At 36.5% G+C, this 23,428-nt stretch overlaps 1 protein-coding gene across 1 annotated transcript in view; it reads left to right on the top strand.

Annotated features, from left to right (window-relative positions):
• Window positions 1-8,925, top strand: part of GRM8 (glutamate metabotropic receptor 8) — a gene marked incomplete at both ends in the record, with an annotated part of 334,734 nt that extends 325,809 nt beyond the window's left edge. Inside the window, one exon of the mRNA XM_082308444.1 lies at window positions 8,629-8,925. Within this exon, the coding sequence (XP_082164570.1) occupies window positions 8,629-8,925 (297 nt within the window). The remainder of the gene's footprint in view (window positions 1-8,628) is intronic.
• Between the last annotated feature and the right edge of the window lie 14,503 nt (window positions 8,926-23,428).

The raw sequence follows: 23,428 nt of genomic DNA, 5'->3' as shown, positions 1-23,428 counted from the left end.
AATTACCTAATTATATTTTAAATTACTTCAAAGGTTGCAAGGCAGTGCCTAGCATTTTCCATGAGACCTATGTCCTGAGGATGGATCACAGTAAAGAAGCAGACTTTAGTTTATTACTGTTCTTAATAAAACATCGTAATAAGTGTTGCAGATGAAGTAAAGCTGAACATTTTTTTCTCTTCAAAAATGTTGCTCATTCCCAATGAGCAGAATATTTGATAATGCAACACTTGTTTCAGTCTAATCTTCTCCATCTTTTGCCACAAAACATCATAATTTCTGTTGCCAATGTTCTGTGATGTTATCTGTAAAACCACAGACTAGGTCTACAGGGGTTACACATCAACAGAAAGCTTTTTCAAATGTAGCAATTACAGAAGGGCTAAAGCATCTGAAACTTGTATACTGAAACAAAGGGAGGAGGAAGGAACAAATGGAAGTAATTAAAATAGGCAAAAAAAGCCAATTTTCTACAATTTTATGGTTAGAGGTGACATTTACCAATAGAAATTACAACTTCCATTAATGTCCGCCATGTTGAGAAAGTACCATGTTCTAATAAATCATAGAATCATAGAATCATAGAATGGTTTGGGCTGGAAGGGACCTTTAAAGGTCACCTACTCCAATCCCTCTGCCATGGGCAGGGACATCTTTCACTAGATCAGGTTGCTCAAAACCTCATCCAGTCTGACCTTGAACACTTCCAATGAAGTGGCATCCACAAGTTCTCTGGGGAACCTGTTCCAGTGTCTCATCACCCTCATTGTAAAGAATTTCTTCCTTCTATACAATCTAAATCTACCCTTTTTCAGTTTAAAACTGTTGCCCCTTGTGTTGTCACTATGGTCCTTGGTAAAAAGTCTCTCTCTGCCTCTCTTATAAGCCCCCTTTATACATTGAAAGGCTGCAATAAGGTCTCCCCAGAGCCTTGACTTCTCCAGACTGAACAATCCAAACTTTCACAGCCTCTCTCCATAGGAGAGGTGTTCCAGCCCTCTGATAATTTTCGTGGTCCTCCTCTGGACCCACTCTAACAGGTCAATGTCTGTCTTGTGCAGAGCTGCTCTCAATCAATTCATCCCTTGGTCTGCATGAATGTCTCCTGTGTTGTCCTCTTAGGCTCTATCTAAAATAGAAACTATACATTGTCAAGAATATTCACAGACCATGAAGCCAGTTGTCTCACTAGATTTATAACATTAAAATCTTTAATCTCTCATCAAGAATAGCACGGGTATATCAACGTTACATAGCAGGAATTGTCCCAAACTGTGGGCAAACTCCTGGCAAGGGTTTGGGAGAGTGTGATTTGGCCCAGGCCCACTCATGCTAGGAGTGCTCTAACAGTTTAACAGTTTAAAAGTTCTAGTGTCCAGGCCTGTACCATAGCATTGTTTCATTTTCTACTATATAGACATAGTGGTGGAGTATTATATTTATATTAGTTGTTGCCCAGCCCCATAGATCAACTATTCCTCTTTTTATTTGATACATTACAGTGGTATCCTGATACCCTCCGTGTGACAAAGCAATTATGTCTTGTTAGGAAATGAGATGAAGAAATACACACAGTTGGACAACCATTACTGGTCCAAGGAGAAGTTGTTCCCAAATGACAGGGCAGATAGCAAGGCTTGGTGAAGTGAATGTCTTCAAGTTCCTGTTATCTGAGTTTCAGCTTGTCTTTGTTTGGGATACAGCTGTCCTACTCTACCTCTGTGGTAAAATCAGGTATTGAGAAATCACTGGAAAATGTTTGGATGAACTAAGGCTAGTTTTGGACATGTGGTGAAAAAAACACTTTGAAGGGAAAACTATGCAATGCAAACTTTGCAGTGTGCTGTTGTGGAACATACCATTTCCAATGAGCAGTTGACAATTCTGAGTTGTCTGTAGCTACTTACCTTAAAATAATAAATACAATGCTAAAAAAAAAAGACCTAGTAAAGCCATTCCTTTCTTTCCATAAAATAATTTATGGGAAGAAAGGGAATACTTATAAATATTGCAGGAAAGGTCAAAGTTAGACTTAAGTGGAAAATATGAACAGTGAAATTATTGCCATAATTCAGTTTCTGAAATGCAGGTATATACATGTTCTACCGAGGCTACAAGCTTTTATAGCTCCTCTCGCATCCACGCTTTCATGAAAGTTCATACTTTTTAAAGTTGGCACACGTTTAGTTTGAAATCCATTAGTAGATCTTTCCTTTCTCTTAAAGTTTCTGAAGGCAGCTGAAGTGTACAGATGAAAATAAAGAGGATTTGTTTTCTCAGTTTTCTCTGCAATGTACAGAATTACAGTCTACATTTACTGCTTGAGATAATAACCTAATGAATCTTGTACTTTCATGTTTGTGAAAAGGCTTTGACTTTTTCTCTCAAATCCTCATTTTAATTGATAGTTTGGTAAGGAATGTTTTTAAAAGGTTAAAAAATATATGTTAAGTAGTTCCCCATGTTTTCTAACTGAACAAATGTCTGAAGAAGACTCACTCCATGAAGTTTATCTTATACCTGGCAAATAACCTTGTTATATGAGCAAAATGACGACTGTCTTGCACCTGTAATGTTTTTCTTCAAGAAAAGATGAATTTTCTTCCCACAGGTCCAGACAGAAAAGTATGTTGTGCACTGAAAGCAATAAAAATCTGTAGGTGTAAGTTTATGGGGATGGAGGTTCTGCAGAGAAGCATGAATCCTTTTGTTACTTATTGGCAGCTTGCTAGCATTGTTACCTCCCTGTTTACTCTCCTGCTTTCAAATATATTTGCCTGCAGTCAGCCTTTTCCATGTTGATTTTTGGTGTGGAATCCATTGCATGGTGTTTCTTTCTGATTTGTGAACACAACTGTGAAACCATAAGTGGTGTCATCCTGTCAAATCTTTAGCAAGCAGCAACACATGCAAAAGCAGTTGTAGTGTTCTGGCATGTGCATGACTTTAAAAGAAGAAATGGACAGTCTTTTTCTAAGCCCTCTATATTCTGCAGCAGAGGGAGGATGGCTATAAATGCTTTCAGTGTTTTACTGAGACTAAAAAGACTCGTTCTCTCTCCACCACAAATGGAGTGGGCCCATTTTGCTGTCTTTCCCAATCATCTGTGGGATGCCTGTGGATAGATGGCATGTATCTTTATTTTATGATGTCCCATTTATCTTCTGGCTATAAATGATCTGGTAAAGGCTTCCAACAGCTGGGAGTGAAGGCAAGAGTGGCAGGAGGGAATGAGAACAAAAAACTCTTGTGGGAAATGAAGCTTGCTGCAATTCTAGCCTTAAAGAATGAAACTGGCTGAAGGAGCTGAGAAGATTCACATAAGAGACATAAAGTATTTGGTAACAAGGATAAAGGAAAAATTAAATTATAATTCAATCTTCTTCTCTGTTACTGGCAGTCTGGGACACGTTCAAGAGTGTCTATCTGGGTATATCTGTCTCAGCAGGATGGTTCAGACTCCAGTATTTGATACCAAGGCTATTTCTTTAGCCTGCAGACAAAGGCCATTCTAAAGGGCAAATTGTATAGAATTAGCCAATAAGAGACATTAGACCAGCTGCATCTTTTAAACATCTACTTCTCTTTGGAGTGTAAGTAGCTGAGTTGGATCTACACTAGGCACCCCGATAGCTTGAGATGTACCAAGCCTTCTCTCTGTGGTTTAGCACTTCACTAACTGCTGGACTGGTTCATCTTCTCTGTTACAACCACTAGCAGTTAGAGAACTTGCACAAAAAACTGGAAAACTTAGATTCAATTCACTCAAGAAATCACAATAGCCGTATTCCCACCTATCCAGGATATACTATTAAAACCAGGTTAGGGAACAGGCTGGGTGGGAGGTACCCAATATTTGGCCTATTAAAACTGAGTAGAAAAGAAAAATAACTAGCATGAGAAAACCAGCAGTTCTGAAGAGAGCCTGTATGTGTGTGAAAGTAGGGGAGGACACAGACCAAGGAAGCAATCTGGACAAAAGTTGTGACATTACCACTATTTTTTTTTCTCTAATGAAAGTGATTGGTTTGTGTTGAACTCAAGGCATGCTGTGTGCATGACATTGCCTCTGCAAGCACCAAACTGATGGGACACTACTGGGGACTTGGGGGATATTTCAGTTCTAATCAGTGAAGTCTAGCTGAGAGGTAGTCATTCAGCTATCTGCACTGGCACAATTCGGTGCACACACCTGCTTTGATGCATAGACATTTTTCAGGTTACCAAGGAGGCAATTCAGTTTCAAGTACTTCCAAACTGAAGAAGCCATCAGAGTTCCTGTGTTTTTCTAAAATATCCTTTCTGGGTGCCCCAATATTTACTATGTCACATTTTAAGTTTCAAAGTAGAAAAAAGGAGATACATAGTCCTAGAACCAATGGTAGAAGATAGAAAATCCCTAAATATCCACATGGCTATTATCTGTTTTATCTGCTGAGGCAGTCAGAGGCTATGTTACCAAGCTTGTAGGATTCTTCTGACAAGGAAAGGGTCCAGGTCATTTGTAAAATAGACAGATCATGTGTCTGAGTGGGTACACAGCATCTAGACATGAGACAGTCTGTTGTCAGGGATCCTTTTGTCAGTTGTGGAGGTGGAAAACAGTACTTAAGAAGTCCTGTATCAGTTCTGGTGTGGGGTTGAGGTGGGGGCTGGAGACAGGAAGGTATTTAGGTCTCAAGTTTTTCCATAGTATAAAGATTTTTTTTTCTTGTTCTACCATGATTTTAGTTTCCTATCTTATATCTTCTGACTGTCAAGAACAAGGACAATAGACATAGCAGTCTTTGTTACATCTGTGAAAGGCTTTATTGGACAAAAAGTTTGTAGTTCAGAAGAGATTTTAGTGTGAGGAGTGCTGAAATTCATTTCTGTGTAACCATGAATCGTGAGAAAGGGACCTTTATTCTCCTATAACTTAGAGTGAGCTACCACTGTGAGACACATGAAAAATTATTCAGACCTCATATCTTATTAAACTGAACTACTTTTGTTGCTTCTTGATTTTTAGAGCAGCTAATTCTGTAAAAGTTACAGGTAGTTACGTTCCCAGAATAATAAAAGTACCCAGAATGCACAGCCATAAAACATCATTGTCCTCCTTTCAGGGATAAAACAAGATAAGAGTCAGACAAAAGTCAAACCAAGTGTGTGGCATCCTGTTTGCTAGACTTGTGCTTCAGCAGGCTGCAAGAAGGGGGATGCCAAAGATGGGAAAGGTTAGATGCAGGGGATGTTCCTGTCCTATAAAGAGACTCTCAGCCTGCAAATGACCATTTAAAAAGAAGTAGGGCCTGTTGCAATAGAACAAGGGGTAATGATTTTAAACTAAAAGAGGGTAGATTCAGACTAGCTATAAGGAAGAAATTTTTTATGATAAGGGTGGTGAAACACTGGAACAGGTTGCCCAGAGAGGTGGTAGGTGCCCCATCCCTGGAAACATTCAAGGTCAGGTTGAACAGGGCTCTGAGCAAACTGATCTAGTTGAAGATGTGCCTGCTGATTGCATGGTGGGTTGGACTAGATGGCCTTTAAAGGTCCCTTCCAACCCAAACTATTCTATTATTCTAACAGGAAAAAGCATCAGACCTAGACTGTCATTGACAAAAACTCTCCAGCTGAGTATGCAATTGCATTAGCATATGGAGTCAGACTGATGTGCACACCACACACAATGTGTACATATAAGTACATGTTCAAAGCCTTCCACTCAAGGTCTAGCAAGCTTCTTGAAGCCCTTCTTTCTCATTAGCTTCATTAAAGAGGAAGTAGTAAGGGTGATCCATGCAAAACAAGATTCCTGAGGCCGAAGCCCTCTAATGACTATATTCACTATTTGATAACTGCTCTGTCAGAAAATTCCCAACTCATTCTAGTTTTAATGTTTCAATAATTATAATGGCTTGTTCAAAAACACAGCAATCATTAGAAATAAATCTCACTGCATATGAACTGTAATCTACAACATGAAACTATCTGTGATTTGGATTTTTTTAAATAGGCTGTTGTGCTCATCATTTCAATTAAATCCAGAGAAAATACATTAGATATAATGATATAGCTCATGTAAAATACCTGCACTAAGTGCATTGAAATCCATGGGCTCTTATTATTTCAGTGAATGCATGATCAGATTTAGAGTTGATTCACTTATGAAGCTTACTTGAATGTAAACCTTCAGGCAGACATGTTTTCTCTTTAGTATTTGTAAGAGCTTGGCACTGTGGGACTTCTTGTCACAAAAAAGGTCATTAAGATCTACCATAATGCATGTATTTGTTGCTAATATGACTAGTACTATTACATGAATGTATGTATTTTACCCTATAACATCCAGAGGTTCTTTATCCTCTTTTATCACCTAACTCTTACACTGAACCATGAGAGAAAAATGAGCCTAGCAGCTTGGATACTTGATAAGGACTTAAAAATATATATATTTAAATGCCAGGTATTGTTACAGATTCCATGGGTGAGGCTCAGCTAGGCACTTAACTGCCATGAGTTGGATTTTAAAAAATGGTAAGGCTTCAAAAAAGGATTTTTTACGTTTAATGAAATTTTCATATGCGCTACAGTTTGTTGAAGGTATTACTAGCATTGATTTCAGTTTTCCAAATCCCATTAGGAAATATATGCATCTTTAGGAACGAAAATACTTTTGCTTTTGGACACCACTTAATGCAACGCTTAACCTTAAAAGCCGCTGCTGTACCAGTTGAATTGATCAGACGATTTGGTTCAGAGAGAAATGTATATGTCCTTGGTGCTGTTTGCATGTGTACGTGCCAAGCACAGAGGTCCTTCCACAGAAGTTTGAAAACTACTGCTTATTAATGTAACCGTGTGAGGTTTTCATTAGAAATGTTCATGCAAAATGTAGGTCAAGCTCTGCTTTCAGGCACACCACTGTCATTTTGGAGATTGAAAGGAATGGAATTATTTCACTGGGGTGAGAAAAGACTGTATTGTGTATAATTCCTGATGTATTGTCTTGATGTATTATTGAAATGAAGGAGGGTGTTGCTCCTGTAACTTTCCTTAGCACAAGAGGAAGACAATCCTGATTGTCTTTTCAGTCTGCTGCTGTCCCTGAAAGCGGGTTCAGTTTCTTTCTTACAAATTTTGAAGCATTTTCAGTCTTGTCTTAAAGAGTAGATTGGGCTATCCCTCATTTTATGGTAATATCTGGCAGTTTTCTGTACAATTATACAGATACTTTGCAAGGTGGTTCAGAGTAACAATCCACGCTTCCAAAATACACGTCACATTTCTCACTTAACATTGCTTTAAGTGAGAGCACGGTTTATTTGTGATCTCTAAAGAGAAAGTATCTAATGGAAAAACTTTGTAAGCTGAAAGACATTAAAAATGTTCAACTATAATAGTGATTGCACAGCAGTTTATTATATCTCTACTTTTCTGCCAAGGGCCAAGTTACCCAAGGGCACTTAATAAAAACAGATGATCTGAAGCTGACATTGCAGACAGACTTACTACCTTATCTCCAGGTTAATGTGATAGTATTGGCTAGTGCTTAAAATCATGCCTGACAATGTCAGTGAATCCTCTGCCAAGGCAATGAACAGGTTTTACTTCAGTATCTTTTTCAGCATAACAACATGATTACTGAGAGATTTCCTATTCAGTTTAGCAAACCACACAGAATTGTAAAATAAAATTGCTGTCTCATAAAATGTCTAATAAAATATAATTTCCTAAGAAAAAATAAATGTTGAGCAGAACTACAATTAGTATTTCTAATATACTATCTGAATACTTCTCCAAATAGAAACTTATCTCTGCTGTTCTTATGGAGTGATCATTGTAATTTTCTTTTATGGGACTATAGAAGACCAGAGTTGCTTTCTTTTTGTAGGTGGTAACAAACAATAGACAGACTCATTCAGAAATGTCAGATTTTTCCTTTGTATCTCTAGGGGACTGAGGTCCTTTGCGATCTGATTTCCTGGTTCCTCAGTTTTCTGATTTCTTAGTTAGGACTGTGACATATTCATATATTTATTGTGTGCCAAGAGAGCATTGTGACTAGAATTCAACAGTAAGGTGGGAATGTTAAAAACAGCAACAAAAAAACCCCCAGCGAACTCAAGAATATTCAGGCTTCACCTTGGAGAAAGTGAAACTCAGAGTATATCAAAGATTTAATTAGATTCTGCATTATGCCTGCTGTCGGTTGAACCATGCTGCACACACTACTGAATCACCGTGTGGAATATTGTTGTAGAGGCTTCTGTGTATTAAAGTAGATGAAACAAGGCCAACCCTACTGTCACTCCTCTTTTCCTGTACAGGCCTATTTGTTTATTTTCTGAAAATGTGGTTGCCACAGCATCTTAATTGCTTTTATGAGAATTAAGTTTAATAAATATTATGTTGTTTCTACCATCTACTCTTAAGGTTAAAAAACCAACATGAAACAGCCATACTTGACTATAATTAAAGGCAACCAAAGTCAAGGGTTCTTCTGATGTATGCACAGAAAAGGAGGAGTGTTATTGGTTCCCTTTCCACCTAGTATTTTTAAGTTAATTACTTTTTATTTTCCTTCTTACATTAAATCAATATAACAATGATTTTTATGTTGTTGTTTCTTTCCTTCCCCAGATGTACATCCAGACAACAACACTTACTGTCTCCATGAGTTTAAGTGCTTCTGTGTCTCTGGGCATGCTCTACATGCCCAAGGTTTATATTATCATTTTTCATCCAGAGCAGAATGTTCAAAAACGGAAGCGGAGCTTCAAGGCTGTAGTGACTGCTGCCACAATGCAAAGCAAACTGACCCAAAAAGGAAATGACAGACCAAATGGCGAGGTCAAAACTGAACTGTGTGAAAGTCTTGAAACCAACAGTAAGTCATCTGTAGACTTTCCCATGGTCAAGAGTGGCAGCACTTCCTAATAGATGTACGTTCACAAGAATGCACTTTCTTTTATAATAAACTTTATTCTTTTTGTTGCTTGTTCTGCATGAATCCAGAGATGTGTCAGAATTCATGTACTGCTGAATGCAGGAATGCCTAGAGTTGTTGAGTTGTTTCAAGCAAATTGTTTTTCACAGGAGGCTAGTAAAAAAAAGAAAAACACAAGCAGATTTTGGAAAGCCACATCCTTTTAAAATGATCTGTTTTAGCTAGTGCTAATTTGATGTGTTGTGCATTGCAGTGCCAGCCGTGGTATGTCCTGACAGTTCATGAGGTGTATTTATGGTCATCATTGTATATTCAAAACTCAAAGGCTGTTGAAAAAATATAATGAAAACAGTTAACATCATTGTTTTTATTTTGCAGTTAGATATGGAAGTGAAAATAATGCTTTTTACTTTCCACCTTAACTTAATATTTGTTGACTTGTTCATTTATGGCAACACATGAGTACTAAAGCTTCCCAGAATAATGCTTCCCATCCGGGTTTGTGTTGTGGTCTTACTCATCTTGGTACAAAATTGTGATAATTCATATACAGCTTAATCATTACATGTTCTGATATGTCATGGGTTAGTAATGGGAAAATTTCTTTCCTATGTCAGAAAAGTTCTTGAATCTTGCCACAACTCTAAATTGCTCTGGTATACAAGAGAACAGAGGTTATAGCTTCCATTCCACCACATGGCATACAGTCTTATAAACTGGACTTCGCAATAATAATAACAATAACGATAACGATAATAATAACAACAACAACAATAATAATAACAATAACAATAATAATAAAAATATGAGTAAAGCCAGTAACTTTACCCCCGCAGCTTAGTAGTAAAGGACAATCAGTTTCTATTGAGGAGTTAGAGGTCACATGGGATGGACAGCAGCTGTTACAGTTAAAGACTAATTTTTCAGTCATTTTACTGTAAATGAGGGTTTTTTTTGAATTTTTGTTACTTCTTGATGATGTTGACAGGAGATTGAATAGTACTATTTTGCTTGAGCACATTCAGGCAAGTCAGTACCAAGTTTGCAGAAAATATTGTACTTATTACAGAAAAATGCAACCCCCCACTGAATTCAATCAGAGTTTGCCAGATTGAAGACTATATAAAAATAGTCCATAAGTTTACCATTCTATAGTTGCTGATGCATGGAAGATACTGAGTGCAAACCAATTCACTTGAAAAATTCACGACCCTTCAAAATGTGTAAATCTGCTAGACTGATCTATGGGTTTATATAGCTTCAGATTATGACATATAGCAAAGGACAAAAGGAGGAAGGCAATTAAATTCCTTGTGGATCAAATAATAGTGTGGAAATACGAAGAACTCAATAATTTCTCAAATCTTCAGAAGTCACCAAAAGAAAATTCAGAAGGGAAAGAGAGGTGGATTTTGCAGAGTTTGGAAAATTATAAACTTCTGAGGAAAGGTCAAAGGAGAGATTCCACAGTAGGGTGAGAAAGAGTGTTAATAAGAAAGTCTTGAATATCTGATGTTTATCTAGTGTACCTAATTAAGAAATGCTGTGTCTGGTATTCCTTATACTATGATTATGCATAATTCATGGAAACAGCTACTATTGGAAGAAAGTCTGCTTCTCCAGTAGTGTGATGTATGCAGGGTAATGCTTATTTACCGTACTCTAAACATGATTTTAACAGTAGCACGTCTATATAATTCTGAGCTCACTAGGAGTATATCCTGACTAGGCTTTGATCCAGGCACCATAATGTTTCATAGGCAAAAATTCAGAGTCAAGTTACTTGCACTCCAGTGAGCTGTCCTTATATAATTGAGCTCGGCCTCAAGATGGGTTTCTCTCATCCCCAAAATTGTTCTGTACCATTTGGATTTTATCAACTTCCCCCTTTTCTGCCAAAGTAGTTATTGTCAAAACTTTTGGAGGTTCCTGTGAATTATCAGTGTACAATGCTACATAAGTCCTCTTCACTAGGTTGATAGTAACAACCTCTCAACATTGCAAAATTTCTTCCTGCACTGACTCCATGTGAGGTAGATCTTTCTTTTCAGTGATAGTTTATGAAGCTGATCACAAAAAATCAGGCTATTCCTAGTATACCAGAAGTGGTTAGTAAGTGTTTCCCACCATTTCCCAAGCACAAATACTGGTAATGATAACGATGCTCATAAATAGGTGAGAAATAAGATGAGATGGTCAGGTAATTCCTTTTGTTTCCCATTCAGAGACAACTCTTTTCTCTCTGGTTCATCCTATTCCATGTAACAGACTTTATTCCATGTTGTCCCCTACGTGAATACAGTCATGTTTTTTTGTGGAAAAACATTCATATTCAGTGGAAAACAAATTGTATCTGGGAAACAGGATGAAAAAAAAAATATCCAGATGCAATTACAGAAGGCATAACAATGACAAGTACTTTAAATGCATATAGGTCAGATCACAATAATCAATCTAAATTGCTTTAGATCCTCTTTTATTTTATTCTTTTTCTTTTTGTCTCATTCCAACAGCAATGTAGTAACTGGCGCTAGAAAAGAGTGTTCATTCCCAGAAATATTTTGAGCCAAGTCTGTTACTTTTTCTGGCCATCTATGCTTGCCAAATGTGGTTCATGTTATTACTATGAAATACTAACAGTCTTAAAGAGCAGGACACCAGCTGCTGAAGCTTTCGGATCCCCAAACAGGAACTGTAGGTTTATTACAGTGAACTATAAAGACACTTGCAATATTTATCAAGTAAAAAACCATTGTTTGGAGATGAGATTAGATTTAATACATTGCAAACCACTATCTACACTAGCTTCCTGTGCTATCATTTCTAAAGTAACAACACTCAGAATTCAATAGGATAATTTTTGTTTCTTGATTCGTCCTAGATTAATTCTGTCGAAACTTTAAGTCTCCAATATACAACAAAGTTACAGCAAATTAACAAGTTACTCTAAATCAGCTGAGGTGTAGTAGCTACTTATTTTGTATTTTGAGCTTCTTGCAAATGTCCTCACATAATTCAGCTTACTGAGTTGTGGTAAATCCGATTATGTTACCTCGCTGTGGGCTAAAAACATACACATGAAAAGTTATCATAGAACTCAGCTGATACAGGGTAATATGGTAAACTAGCTTAACCTGATCACGTATTTGAGCCTATTTTCAGGGCGAGGGAAAAAAATAAGCTCTGCTCCCTCTGTCCTTTTGTTCCCAAGTGTGCAGTGTTTGCAGATGTGCATTTATTTGTTATTTCTTAGCTGGGAACAAAATCCTTTTATGCTCTAAGGAACTTGGTGCCATTTCAGTAGTCCTGCATTATTTTCAGAAGGAACTTAACAGGCCAAAGGAAAAAAATAGAATCCTCTCAGAAATCCAGCTGTGGGAGCATGGGAGAGTTCAGATGGGAGCAGTACATCTCATCTCAAAGATCTGAAAGATGTAAATGAGGCTATATTTGCTTCAAGTGTCCCAATACATGCAAATAAAGCTATTTCATGTTGGTGCTAGAATACTGTGATCGATTATGTGAAAGACTTGCTTAGTGTGCCAAAAGCAATCCTTTCATGAATTAGCTCTTCCAGACACAAAGAACTGGAGCTACCTGTACAGGTGGAAGTAATTAAATATTAAGTTTTGCAGCTTCCTATTGATCAATCATTCTTATGGAACAAAAATTATAGTTATATGTGAATTATAATCGTCTAGTTCTGTTGTGTCTTACAAAATAGCAAATGCAATATTAGAATCAAATTGCTCAGAAACCCGAAGAAAACGTGAAGAAAAAGCAAGCAGCAAACTTAGTTATTTATACTACCTAGTATTATTTTGCAGCAATTTTAGTAATCTTTGATTTAGTTTAATCTTTGGTGCAGGAGAGAGAGACTGTCACTTCTTGGTTTCTGTAGCCTGTTCTTCCCAAGTCATCGGTTCTTGGGCTGGATTTAGGAGTTAGCATGAAGAATCCTTTTCCTATCTATCTATCTCAGCTGTTCCCACCGGATTCTACTTAGAAAAAAAGAAACTGAAGGAAGGAAGGAAGGAAGGTATGGGAATAGAATTAAGATCTTTGAATCTATAGCCCAGACAACTTTTGTGCCATCAAATTATTTTCATCCTGCCAGCTGCAGTCTTCACTATCATAAGCAGAAAATGTCTGTAGCAGACGGAATATAAAACATATTTGGGAAGCCAAATTCCTCTTTATGCAGTGTGACATAGACCTTTTTACAGAGACAAAAAAGATACTCAGTCCCCCAGCAGTCTGATTTGCCATGTACCCAGCTGGTTTAAAATTAGGGAGCTGCCTGTGAGACCTGATGTCACCACTTCCCTCTTCCCACCACTACATTAACACAACAGTGGAGGCTTGGGCCATATGTTTTACAGCAAAGGGATAAAATATAAGGGCTAGAAGCTGACACAAACTTCCACATAAGATTCACAGTTGTTCACTTTTACAATAGTAAAGGTGTTTAACTTTCTCAACATATTGCCTCATTCTGAACAAGGGGTATCAGCTTTGCCCAAAGGAAGAAATGATCAGCTGACCATCAACATAAGGAGACCATAATAGCAGGGCAGCTCTAAAATACAGCCTAGGCTCTCATAAGCATTTCTGCTGGCTCACTTATGTGCAGATTCTTTGTGTCTGAAGGCTCTCCAGAGAACGTGTGCTGTATGCAGTAGCTACTCAGTTTTGCTAACTTGGAGATATGTTTCCCATGTTAGGTTTTGCTCCTTTCAAGGAGCATAAGACTTCTTCTGGATGGACAACCCACCACCAGCTGCAAAGTTGTCTTCAACCAGTAGAAGAGAGGGAAAAATCAAAGCTCTAAAATAAAAAAAAATTCTGTACAGAAATCAGCCAAAATAATACCAGACAAATAGTATGTTGAAATTCTGTCACGGGTATGCTAAAACCACTCATCATTGTTCCTTTCTATTGACCTCTGCTTCCCCAAGTCCTAAACAAGATATGTTATGAAGAACACAGAATTTGAGATCCAACTTACTCACTGCTTATATACATGCTTAAACTTTCTTACTTTATTCCATGAACATGGGCCATTTTATTTGGAAATATAGTTTGTCACCACCTGAGTTCAAATGCTAAATATGTTTTTCTTTTTCTCTTCTCTTGATTCTAAAAATCCTGAACTTTGTTTTTTTGTTGTTGTTTGTTTTTGATTTTTTGATTTACAGCCTCCTCTACCAAGACAACTTATGTCAGTTACAGCAATCAGGCAGACTGAGCAGGGACGAAATTCACTGGAAGACCTGCAGGATGGGATCTTGCAAACAAAGACTTTATCACCACCAGAATTCAGTCTTGGAAATATCAATAGACTACATTCAAATCAATAGTCAGTCTCCTAAAGGACAAGGATTAAACAAGAGGCAAAAGGCAAAAAGAGACAGGAGAAGGAAAAGTCCAGTTTTATAACATAGGGACAGAGTGTCAAGCTTCTGAACTGTTCACTCACAAAAGGAAGGAAATCACAAAAGGAAAAAATAGTTAGCTTGTGAAAAAAAATGCTGTTGAAATAAATCATGTCTGATGTTATATTTGTAAGTACTTTTTTGTGATTGTGACAATTTCCTTTCCTGTCCTACATTGTTCAACTCGTAAAAGAAGATGAGTTTGTTTCTTGTGACGGCTGACTGAATTAAGTCCTGGGTCATGCTAAAATAAATGCAATGGTCAACGCATGCTAATTTTTATACAAAATAATTTATTTCTAATAATAAAGGAATGTTTTGAAAATGTTGAGACTTGTTTTGTTGCAGTTCTAAGGAAAAAAAGTCCTTACACTGTTGTCTATTGTTTGTTTAGAATGTTCAGTAAAGGTGGGTGTACAAATAAAATAATAATCATGGCATCAGAAGAATGCAGTGTAAACTCTAAGCATGTGTGTGTGTGTGCGCGCGCACACGTGCGTGTATGTATGTGCATGCCTGCATGCGTGTGTGTGTACTCTGCAGTGTCTGAATTTATTTGTTCAAAGCTTTGTGACTATATTTTCTAATGGAAGGATTTTTTTCCCCTTCTCACCCTCCAAGTAAGTGCATTTTATATGTTTGTAAAGTGAAGGAGTCCTGCCAGTAACTATTTTGTATGACTGTATTATATTTTTGAACCTCCACTAATAATTTTGATCCTTTTCATTTCTGGAACTTACAGTTTGTAAGACTTTATGACAGCTAGACTGGATTAAGCTGAAAGTTTATTCAGCCTAGTATCCTGTCTCTGACAGGGGAATGTAGCAGATGCTTATCTCAATAAAGGTGACTTTGAAATAACAGGAGAGAAATCAATGGAGAATTTGGAAAGCAGTAACCTGGTAGATATATGTACTATTGCCTTATTAACACTTAAAAATCAAAGAAATAGATGTCCATCTACAATCTTCACATCTTCTAACTCCCATGTCAAATGATTTTGTGTGCGTTAGAAATGATTATGCAAAGAGAAATTCATATAGATATCTATCATGTTAATAAACACCTCCAAGGAGCTCTAAAAAAGACAGCTGGGGACTTTCCACTTTGTTACTATACCTGTGATATTCTTTAAGACTTTTTCACTCCATACACTACTTACCATTCGTTAAGTCAATGGGTCTTCACAATCAGTTCGTTATTAAATGTTATTTCTCCTGAATTAGCCTGGATGGCTCCTTGTGCTTTTTTCCTCAAAGGAGCTGTATTTTTACAACATATCTTAAGGAAGCTGTGGTGGGTCTTAAATTACAGGAACGAAAGTTGAAGTATCTGAAACTGAATCTCTTTCTGTTACAATGTCAACATTTAAACTCTAGCACAGTCAGCAAACTGCATGACAGTGAATTTCCATTTTCAAAATATTTGACAAAACATAGTTTTTCTCAGCATTTAAATACCTGAATTATTAAACAATGATTGCTTTGGTATAGTGTGGTATTGTCTGTTTGATATGTGTGATATATTGTGTGAAAATTCCTTTTTTGACTATGCCACAAGCACATCAATCCAAAACCTATAAACCAATATATGCTTAATTTTAAGCATATGAGTACTGCAGCTGATGCTGTAAAAAAAATTCAGAAAAACAATTTAAATTCTGTTTTGTTAGCTAATATCTCATAAAACAGAAGGGTTTTTTTTGTGAAAATGGATTAAATAGATCAATGTTTTAACAAGACAGACTTCCATGTCTAGGATGGATTTCCTAAATCTCTTTCCGAAAGAGAGAGAATCTGTTTTATCTGAAAATCAATGTTTTGGCATAGTTTCTTTTCAAGAAACCTTTAAAAAGTTTAGTTTTCAATCCACAACAGAAAAAGTTTGAAATATTCTGTATGTAATGTCTATACATAATACCATAAACATAACAATATGCATTTGAAAAAGCAGTGCACAGGAATTGCCTTTAAAACACATTGCATATACACATAGGCATATTTTATACACACGTAAAGATTAGTATATGATAGATGAATAACTTCCAGTTTCACAGTAGTCCAAAGAAAATGTTATTCTGAACAGATTTACTGAGACCAATATACACTTTCTTTGGACGAATAGTAGGGTAAAAATGGAACGCAAATTATTATGTGCATTTTCTGTGTCATTCTTTCTGAAACATGGAGTATATTAAGCCTATGAGTCTCACCGGTATTAATGTAACTCATCAGATAAATGAGCACACAGTATGAATTACAGAATGAACTCAGCATTTTCAAAATACAACAGAAAGCACTGGTCTACAGTTTCACTTCTATAGAGTAGTTATGTGCAGTTTACGCATTTGCATATAATGGTACATATCTGTCTCCTGTAACTGTGATCAAATGCACATTCTTCTCTTGTATCCCTCTAGACCTATGGAAGAACAACACATTTTATTTCTGAATGAAATGTCAACTTTGTTCTCTTCAGTTTAGGAGACTTTTTCCTGTACAGACAGTAGCAGTTCCAAAGGTTTTTCTCTAGCAACCTGATTTGTGAGTTCTGCTTCCAAGACTGTGTCTTCAGGTGACTTTAAGTCCTATTTGTGCAATAGATGATTGTGCATCAGCTCTACAAGTCCTAACTTCTAGGTTAGGTGACCTAAATTTTGTGACCCCACTTGAGCCCTACTTGGGGGATTAAGAGGCTGCAGTCTACAGCCTCTAACCAAGACTGCTGTACCCTTTTCAGCATCATCATTGAACACGAACCGTTCAGATGAAGGAATTAAATATTTTTCAATGATTGATTCTAATTAGGTTAAGAGTGTTCTTTTTTTTCAGCTTATTGGGGCTTTGTTTCCAGTTTACCTATTATAATAGAAAGCAACCTCCTAAAAAAAAGAATTACTATAAAGAAAGAACCAGTGAATTGTGTAATACAGTTGAAGGAAAAATTGCTATAATTTTGCAGCATGAGTACAAAAAAAGGATGAACTTTAGAAAAATTGCTTCCACTGTTCTTTACTTTTCATATTACAAGGTCCATTTTTATGAGAAGATTGGGGGAATTCAGTTAGCAGTAAGGAGAGAAATCCCTGCAGAGTCTGTTATTGTGCCTTTGAATACTCATACGGCTGCTCCATTTTTCTTCTCTTGCTATGAAATAGCCATCACTTAATCTTTTTATAGAGAAAACTCACTGTTTGGGTTTTTTTTTTAACAACCTCTGTTTCTACCTTGTTCTGCTGTTTATCTTACAGCATGGACATTCATGAAGCTACAGTTAAACCATTATCAACATTTCCATTATGAATGATATTATCTAACACACAGATTCTGCAGGTTGAAACTTGGCATGTATTGTCTTAGTGTATAAGCAAAAGAATGTAAATGGAAAAACAGAATTATTTAGGTAAGTTAAAATGAAAAGCTTACAAACAAAATAAAAAGTTCTGAAGCAGGTGGTAACAATTTAAAATTGGTAATCAGGTAATCAGAAGGTGGTAACAATTTAAAAACTGCGATTTGGTCAATGATCATAATACTATACGTTCTAGTTATGTACAATACAATTAGAAAAAATAAAGGAAAATTATAGGAAAGAACCATACAAAAATAGAAATGTTCAGTATCCATTTTCACTAACCTTTTCACTCTCTTCCCTTCAAAGTATATTTTGAGGGCCTGTGGGTGTAATGTAAAAAACATTCAAGTCAATGAAGGTCTTTCTTACCTTTAATTTAGCAGATTGGAGATCAGGCATCGGATGATTTATCATTAAATTAATCTATAGCTTTTTAAAACTATTAGCTTTGAATAAGTGACTGTCACTGAAAGCTGCATTACTTATATATCAATTTTTAACTATATTTTAATTGACAATTATAACATATAAAATGCTTTATGCATTTACAGGTAACTCTGGTATATAAATCACTCACTTGTTTATAAAAAAAATCTGTGAAAATTAGGTTTTATGAATTGAATGGTGTTATGGGACTGCTAAGCTAGATCTTCTGTTGGCCTGACTTTGAGACACAGACTCTTAAATCACCTGGTCTTCACTAGGATCTGAAAGTGTGTAGCAACTAGAGCTACAGAGGATCATTTCAACTTGATCTAAACAAAATGATTGTTGAGGGGGAAAGAACCAAATAATGAAATCATTAAAGCAGTATACACTATGACAGATAACTCTCTCTACCACTGATTGCAGTTAAATGCCTTGGTACCTAAAAGGATCCAGGTCTCAGAGCTTTACATTTATAAACAAGGAATGGGCGAGGTCTTGAACTGACCTCCAACCTTAGTTCTGCAAACTTGCATTGCCTCACTTCACAAATGTGAGCAGTCCATTCCAGAAAAATTAAAATGCATACAGATCAAAGCCTGGGTTGGTGTCTCTAGCTTGCAGACAGGTGACAGGGTGACATTCCCTGTCAATGGCACTGTCTTCCAATAGAGAAGCTGTCCCAACATACATACAAATCTAGTGCATACTATGTTTAGTATACTTTGGCAAGATTTGCTCTCTCCTATCAACCATACACTTCCACAGACCCCAAAGACATATTGTATGCTAAAGATTTGATCCAAAGTCTAGTGAAGTTCACAGGAGTCTTTTAGTAGACTTGGACAGAACCACCTACAGGGAGTGGATGATTCTACTTACTTCTAGTCCAGGCTGTAACCTGAAACCATCCAATGACTTATAAATCAGATGGGCAATACACAATGTCAAAATACATTGAATCTAATTTTTATCCAGAAGAAACTACCATTGTTATGAATGAGGTCCCAGTGGCAAAACCAGAAGATGTATGCTAAAAGCAGTGACTGAAGTATTATACTAATGAAAGCCTGCAGGGTGTGGCTTATGCACGTTAGTGAGTTAGTGTCTGAAAATGTGATTATCCAAGTTTTGTTAAACAAGGGGTTTGCCTCAAGTATTTTCGGTCCACTCAGATTTCACAGTAATTCAGTAGCTGAGATCTTGAAGTTTAGTAACTACACTTTTGTGTAGGCATGGTAACATTTTTTTAATCTAAAATTACAAAAAATCTTTATTTTACAAACTTAGGGTTTAGTTCCAGTCATGGAGAAGCAAACTACAGTTTTAAAATTGCTATTACTGGTCATTTATGTGTGAGTATGCTGAAACAACTCCATCAGGACACACAACTTAGTTTTACTGAGATGAGAAACAAATCCTTAATGTTGTTTTGTGACTACAGGACAGATACAATGAGATCTGAATGACTCTATGTATCAGGTCAGTGAACCAGAAATTAAATAGAATTTATAGAGAATACTTTAACTGTTCTATAGAACGAATAATAGGACACTTTTTGTCAAAAATCCCCTTTTCAAGATATGCCTAAATAACTATTTCCACAGCACGGTTTTTAATAATAGTACTAGCTCTCTTCCAATGAATAGATAATTTTTATTACCAACTGTCGTGGTTTAGCCCCAGTTGGGGCTTAAAGTTGGTAAAGCACCACATACTGGTAGTAAATAAATCCAAAACATAGCACTATACCAGCTACTGGGAAGAAAATGAACTCTATCCCAGCTGAAACCAGGACACTAACCAAGGAAAGAAATGAAGGAAAGCATTCCTAACAGATCCAGTTTGTAAATGTATTGCTTTGGAACACAACTTCCTCATTTATGCGTCTGCTTATAGCAGAAGACATAGCATGGTGGATGGATAAAGACAAAACGTCTCTCTTGCAGCATTCTTTTTTAATGCTTTGGTTTGAAAATGCACATGAATGATCCAGCATATTTCACCATCACATCAGCCATTAAATAAAATGATAGCTTATCACTATGCTTTCAAATAGCTTATGTGCCATCTGATATAGTTAAGAAATTACATATGGATCTACATATTCTGGTTAAATTTTAAAGAGCAAAATTCAATGACAGAAGAGGTAAGCATTACTTTTCCCGGTTTAAGTGGTATCTAATCTAATGGCACCTTTAGCACTTGTGGTACTGCGATTGTTTGCATCCAGAAAACGCCATTTCATATTTTACATGCATGTTTCATTTGCTGTGGATGATTACCTCCTGCAATCTAATTGTGAAATAGTCTTTTTTCTCAGCAAGAAGTCATTTCTTTCTGACTTTCTCCTGAAATTTCAGTAGCTAATAGGAGAGCAAAGTGTATGTGTCGTCAATCCTTACTATGTTTCCTGGGAAGATAAATGGTTGTGATTAATGGGATACAGCAAATACAAGAAGGAATAGATCTTATCTGTGGACTGCCTCCTACACTTTTGAATGTATGTAAGTTGTATTGTTTCCTTTTAGCTTCTTACTTGGCTTAAATTTAGCAGTAAAATCATGAGAACTACAAAATGCATTTGGTGGAAATAATCTGTTGCATCTATGCAATGAAAACAAGTTGGTTGCTGTGAAAGACATATTCGGCTGGAAGAATTTTGATTGTGATAACTTAAAGGAAATTGGGAAACTTAATAATGACTCTATTAAAAATTTTTTATCAGGAAATGAACTACAAATTAGGGTTGTGTTAAAGTTGTTTCAGTAATAGCCTTGTGAAGATTTTCAAAGTTTGTCTGTAAAAGGTCACCGTAGAATCCTTCGTACGTTTCATGAATGTTGATAACTCTGTAAATTCTTCCATCACATTGAAACACTAAACTAATGGAGAGCAATATTTTTTCTTGTTTGACATTATAGTATGACAGCAGGTGGCTAGCTCCCAGGAACTTACTATTTTCAATGGTACAGCAGCAGGCAAGAAAGAGAAAACAGCAGCGTCCCCCAGAGCTAAAACAATGTTCGAAGTACAGTAACATGCACAATATCCTGAATGGCAAACAAAGCTTTTGTCTGTATTACACAAATGACTTGTCTCTCAGTAGAAGTGGAGCAATATGACGTGCAGAGGAGTATGGACATGAAAGAAGAAAAATAGTAGTGACAGAACCACAGTACCTAAAACCCTAATGGAAGCAGCAGAAATCGTTGGAAAGTTCCACCGTTGAAGAACTGTGTTACCTCCAAAGAGTCCATGCTGACCTCTGTGAAGGGCACATGCCATCCCCAGAGTGTGTGTTAATCTTAAGTACTCCACAGAACTGCAGCAAGCAAACATGACAAAATAATCGATGGGAGCCGTCAGAGCTAATATTGGATGAGGTAGCAAATAAGAACATAGACTCATTTTTCTTTGAAATTCAAGAAAATATTATGATGGTGTCCAAGGAATACACACAACTTGTGCAAAGATCTGCAAATACAAATATTTTAAAATTTTATTCACAAGGTGTAGGCTGGGATCAAAGGTTGCAACATATCCTTTAACACAGCACCTGTTTTTTCTGCAAATGAATTAGCTCATTCTCTTTTGTCAATGACTAATTCTGTGCTGGGATTTCAGAAAATCTCTGGAGACTTCCTTGCCCATCAGATCCTAGTCTGAGAGGTAACTGAAAATTACTTTCTAAAATAAAAGGAAACTTTCCCTGTTAAACTGAAATTTTCTCACTTAAAATTGTTGTTTTGTGGGACATGCTATATTTAACAAAAATAACTAAATTTCCAGCTCACCAGAATATTATTCAACTGAGTATGTCTGATAGCTTTAATTACTCTCTTAGAAGGTCTTGGGTTTTTTTTTATTGGTCAGATGTAGAAGAAACACACACCTAGAAGCACACACAATTGTCAATACAACCATTATAGAGGGTCCTGTTCCACGATGCCATCTAATATCTATGACACTGCAAGTGCACTAACTTTATCCTGATCCCAAAGGAAGCAAAGCATAAATTGCATTGCCAGTATCAGCTCCTGTTTCATGCAAATGTACCTTGGAGGCTCTTTGAACAAGTGATAAGCCGAAGTTCAGTACTGTTCTGACAAATTTTTCTGCAAGATTTATGCCATTAAAAATTGCTATATGCAATGTTAGTTTCAAAGCCTTATTGCTTCTTGTTTACCTGATACAGCATATACTCTGTCTCTGGGAGGTTACTCTACTTCCTAAATTAGCTGCAGTGTCTTTACTGTTTTTGTGATCATTGACTGTCAATATTAAATAAGTATGACCTTTCTGAAAATAAACTATTTTTATTTCATTTACAAATTTTCTTTTCCTAGTCTTGCTAGAGTGTTGATGAACTTTACAATAGATATGTTTTGATTTGTGACTGATCACCATCTTTCTTCAATACAGCTTCCGCTAGTTCTCTTGTGCTCTCTTTAGAGATTTTTATCCAAATGCTGGCTTTGGTATCATGGAAGGAAACATATCAGTGGAGTAAATCCATGGCAACAACAGTCAAATATGAGGAATAACAGGGTGAAAAGTGCTTAAAGAAGGTAAAACAACTTCAGGAAACGTTCCTGGTCAAAGAGATAACTGTTTGCTTTCTTCTGAGCAACAAAAGAATCATACCTAAAGACAGTTTCCACAGGCTGCTGCTGGAAATCTGCCTCAGTGGCTTACTGTTTTCTTAGAAAATCTCAACAACTGGATTAGCTTTTGAATGCTACCCATATTCTTTTTTTTGATAGAATTTTAATAAAATCTCAAAAAGATAAAGCAAGATTGAGTGCACAGGTGAAAATGAATGTTGGAGATGCATATGATATATTGAACTGCCAAACTTTTGGGGACTTGCCTGTTACAAGAATATGAAATCTTCATCGGAGATAAACCTGTCCATACTTCTACTTACTTATCTTTTTCTTTATATATCTCACATATTGCAGACTGTAAAGAGTAAACCTCGATATTGTTTGCCTGCTGTGTTTAACTCAAATGTGCAGTTCTTACTGCGTGCATAATTTAGAGATGGTCCAGAGCTGCAAATGTAACTGTATCCATATATTCTGCCCCAGCTCCCCATAGTTTTTCATCACAAGCAATAGACATTTCTAAAAACAATATGCTGTTTATTTCTTCATTTCTGTAGTTCATACATTTATCTGAAAATACAGAACAAGTTGCAATCATTTTGATATACAGAGGTTATCATTTCTTGTGAGAGTTTTCATCTGTTCCCACCATCTCCAGTGTGACACTG

Source organism: Platalea leucorodia (genome assembly GCF_965183815.1).
Source record: "Platalea leucorodia genome assembly, chromosome: 4".
Taxonomy (NCBI): Eukaryota; Metazoa; Chordata; class Aves; order Pelecaniformes; family Threskiornithidae; genus Platalea; species Platalea leucorodia.
This window is presented reverse-complemented; position numbering and strand designations above follow the sequence as displayed.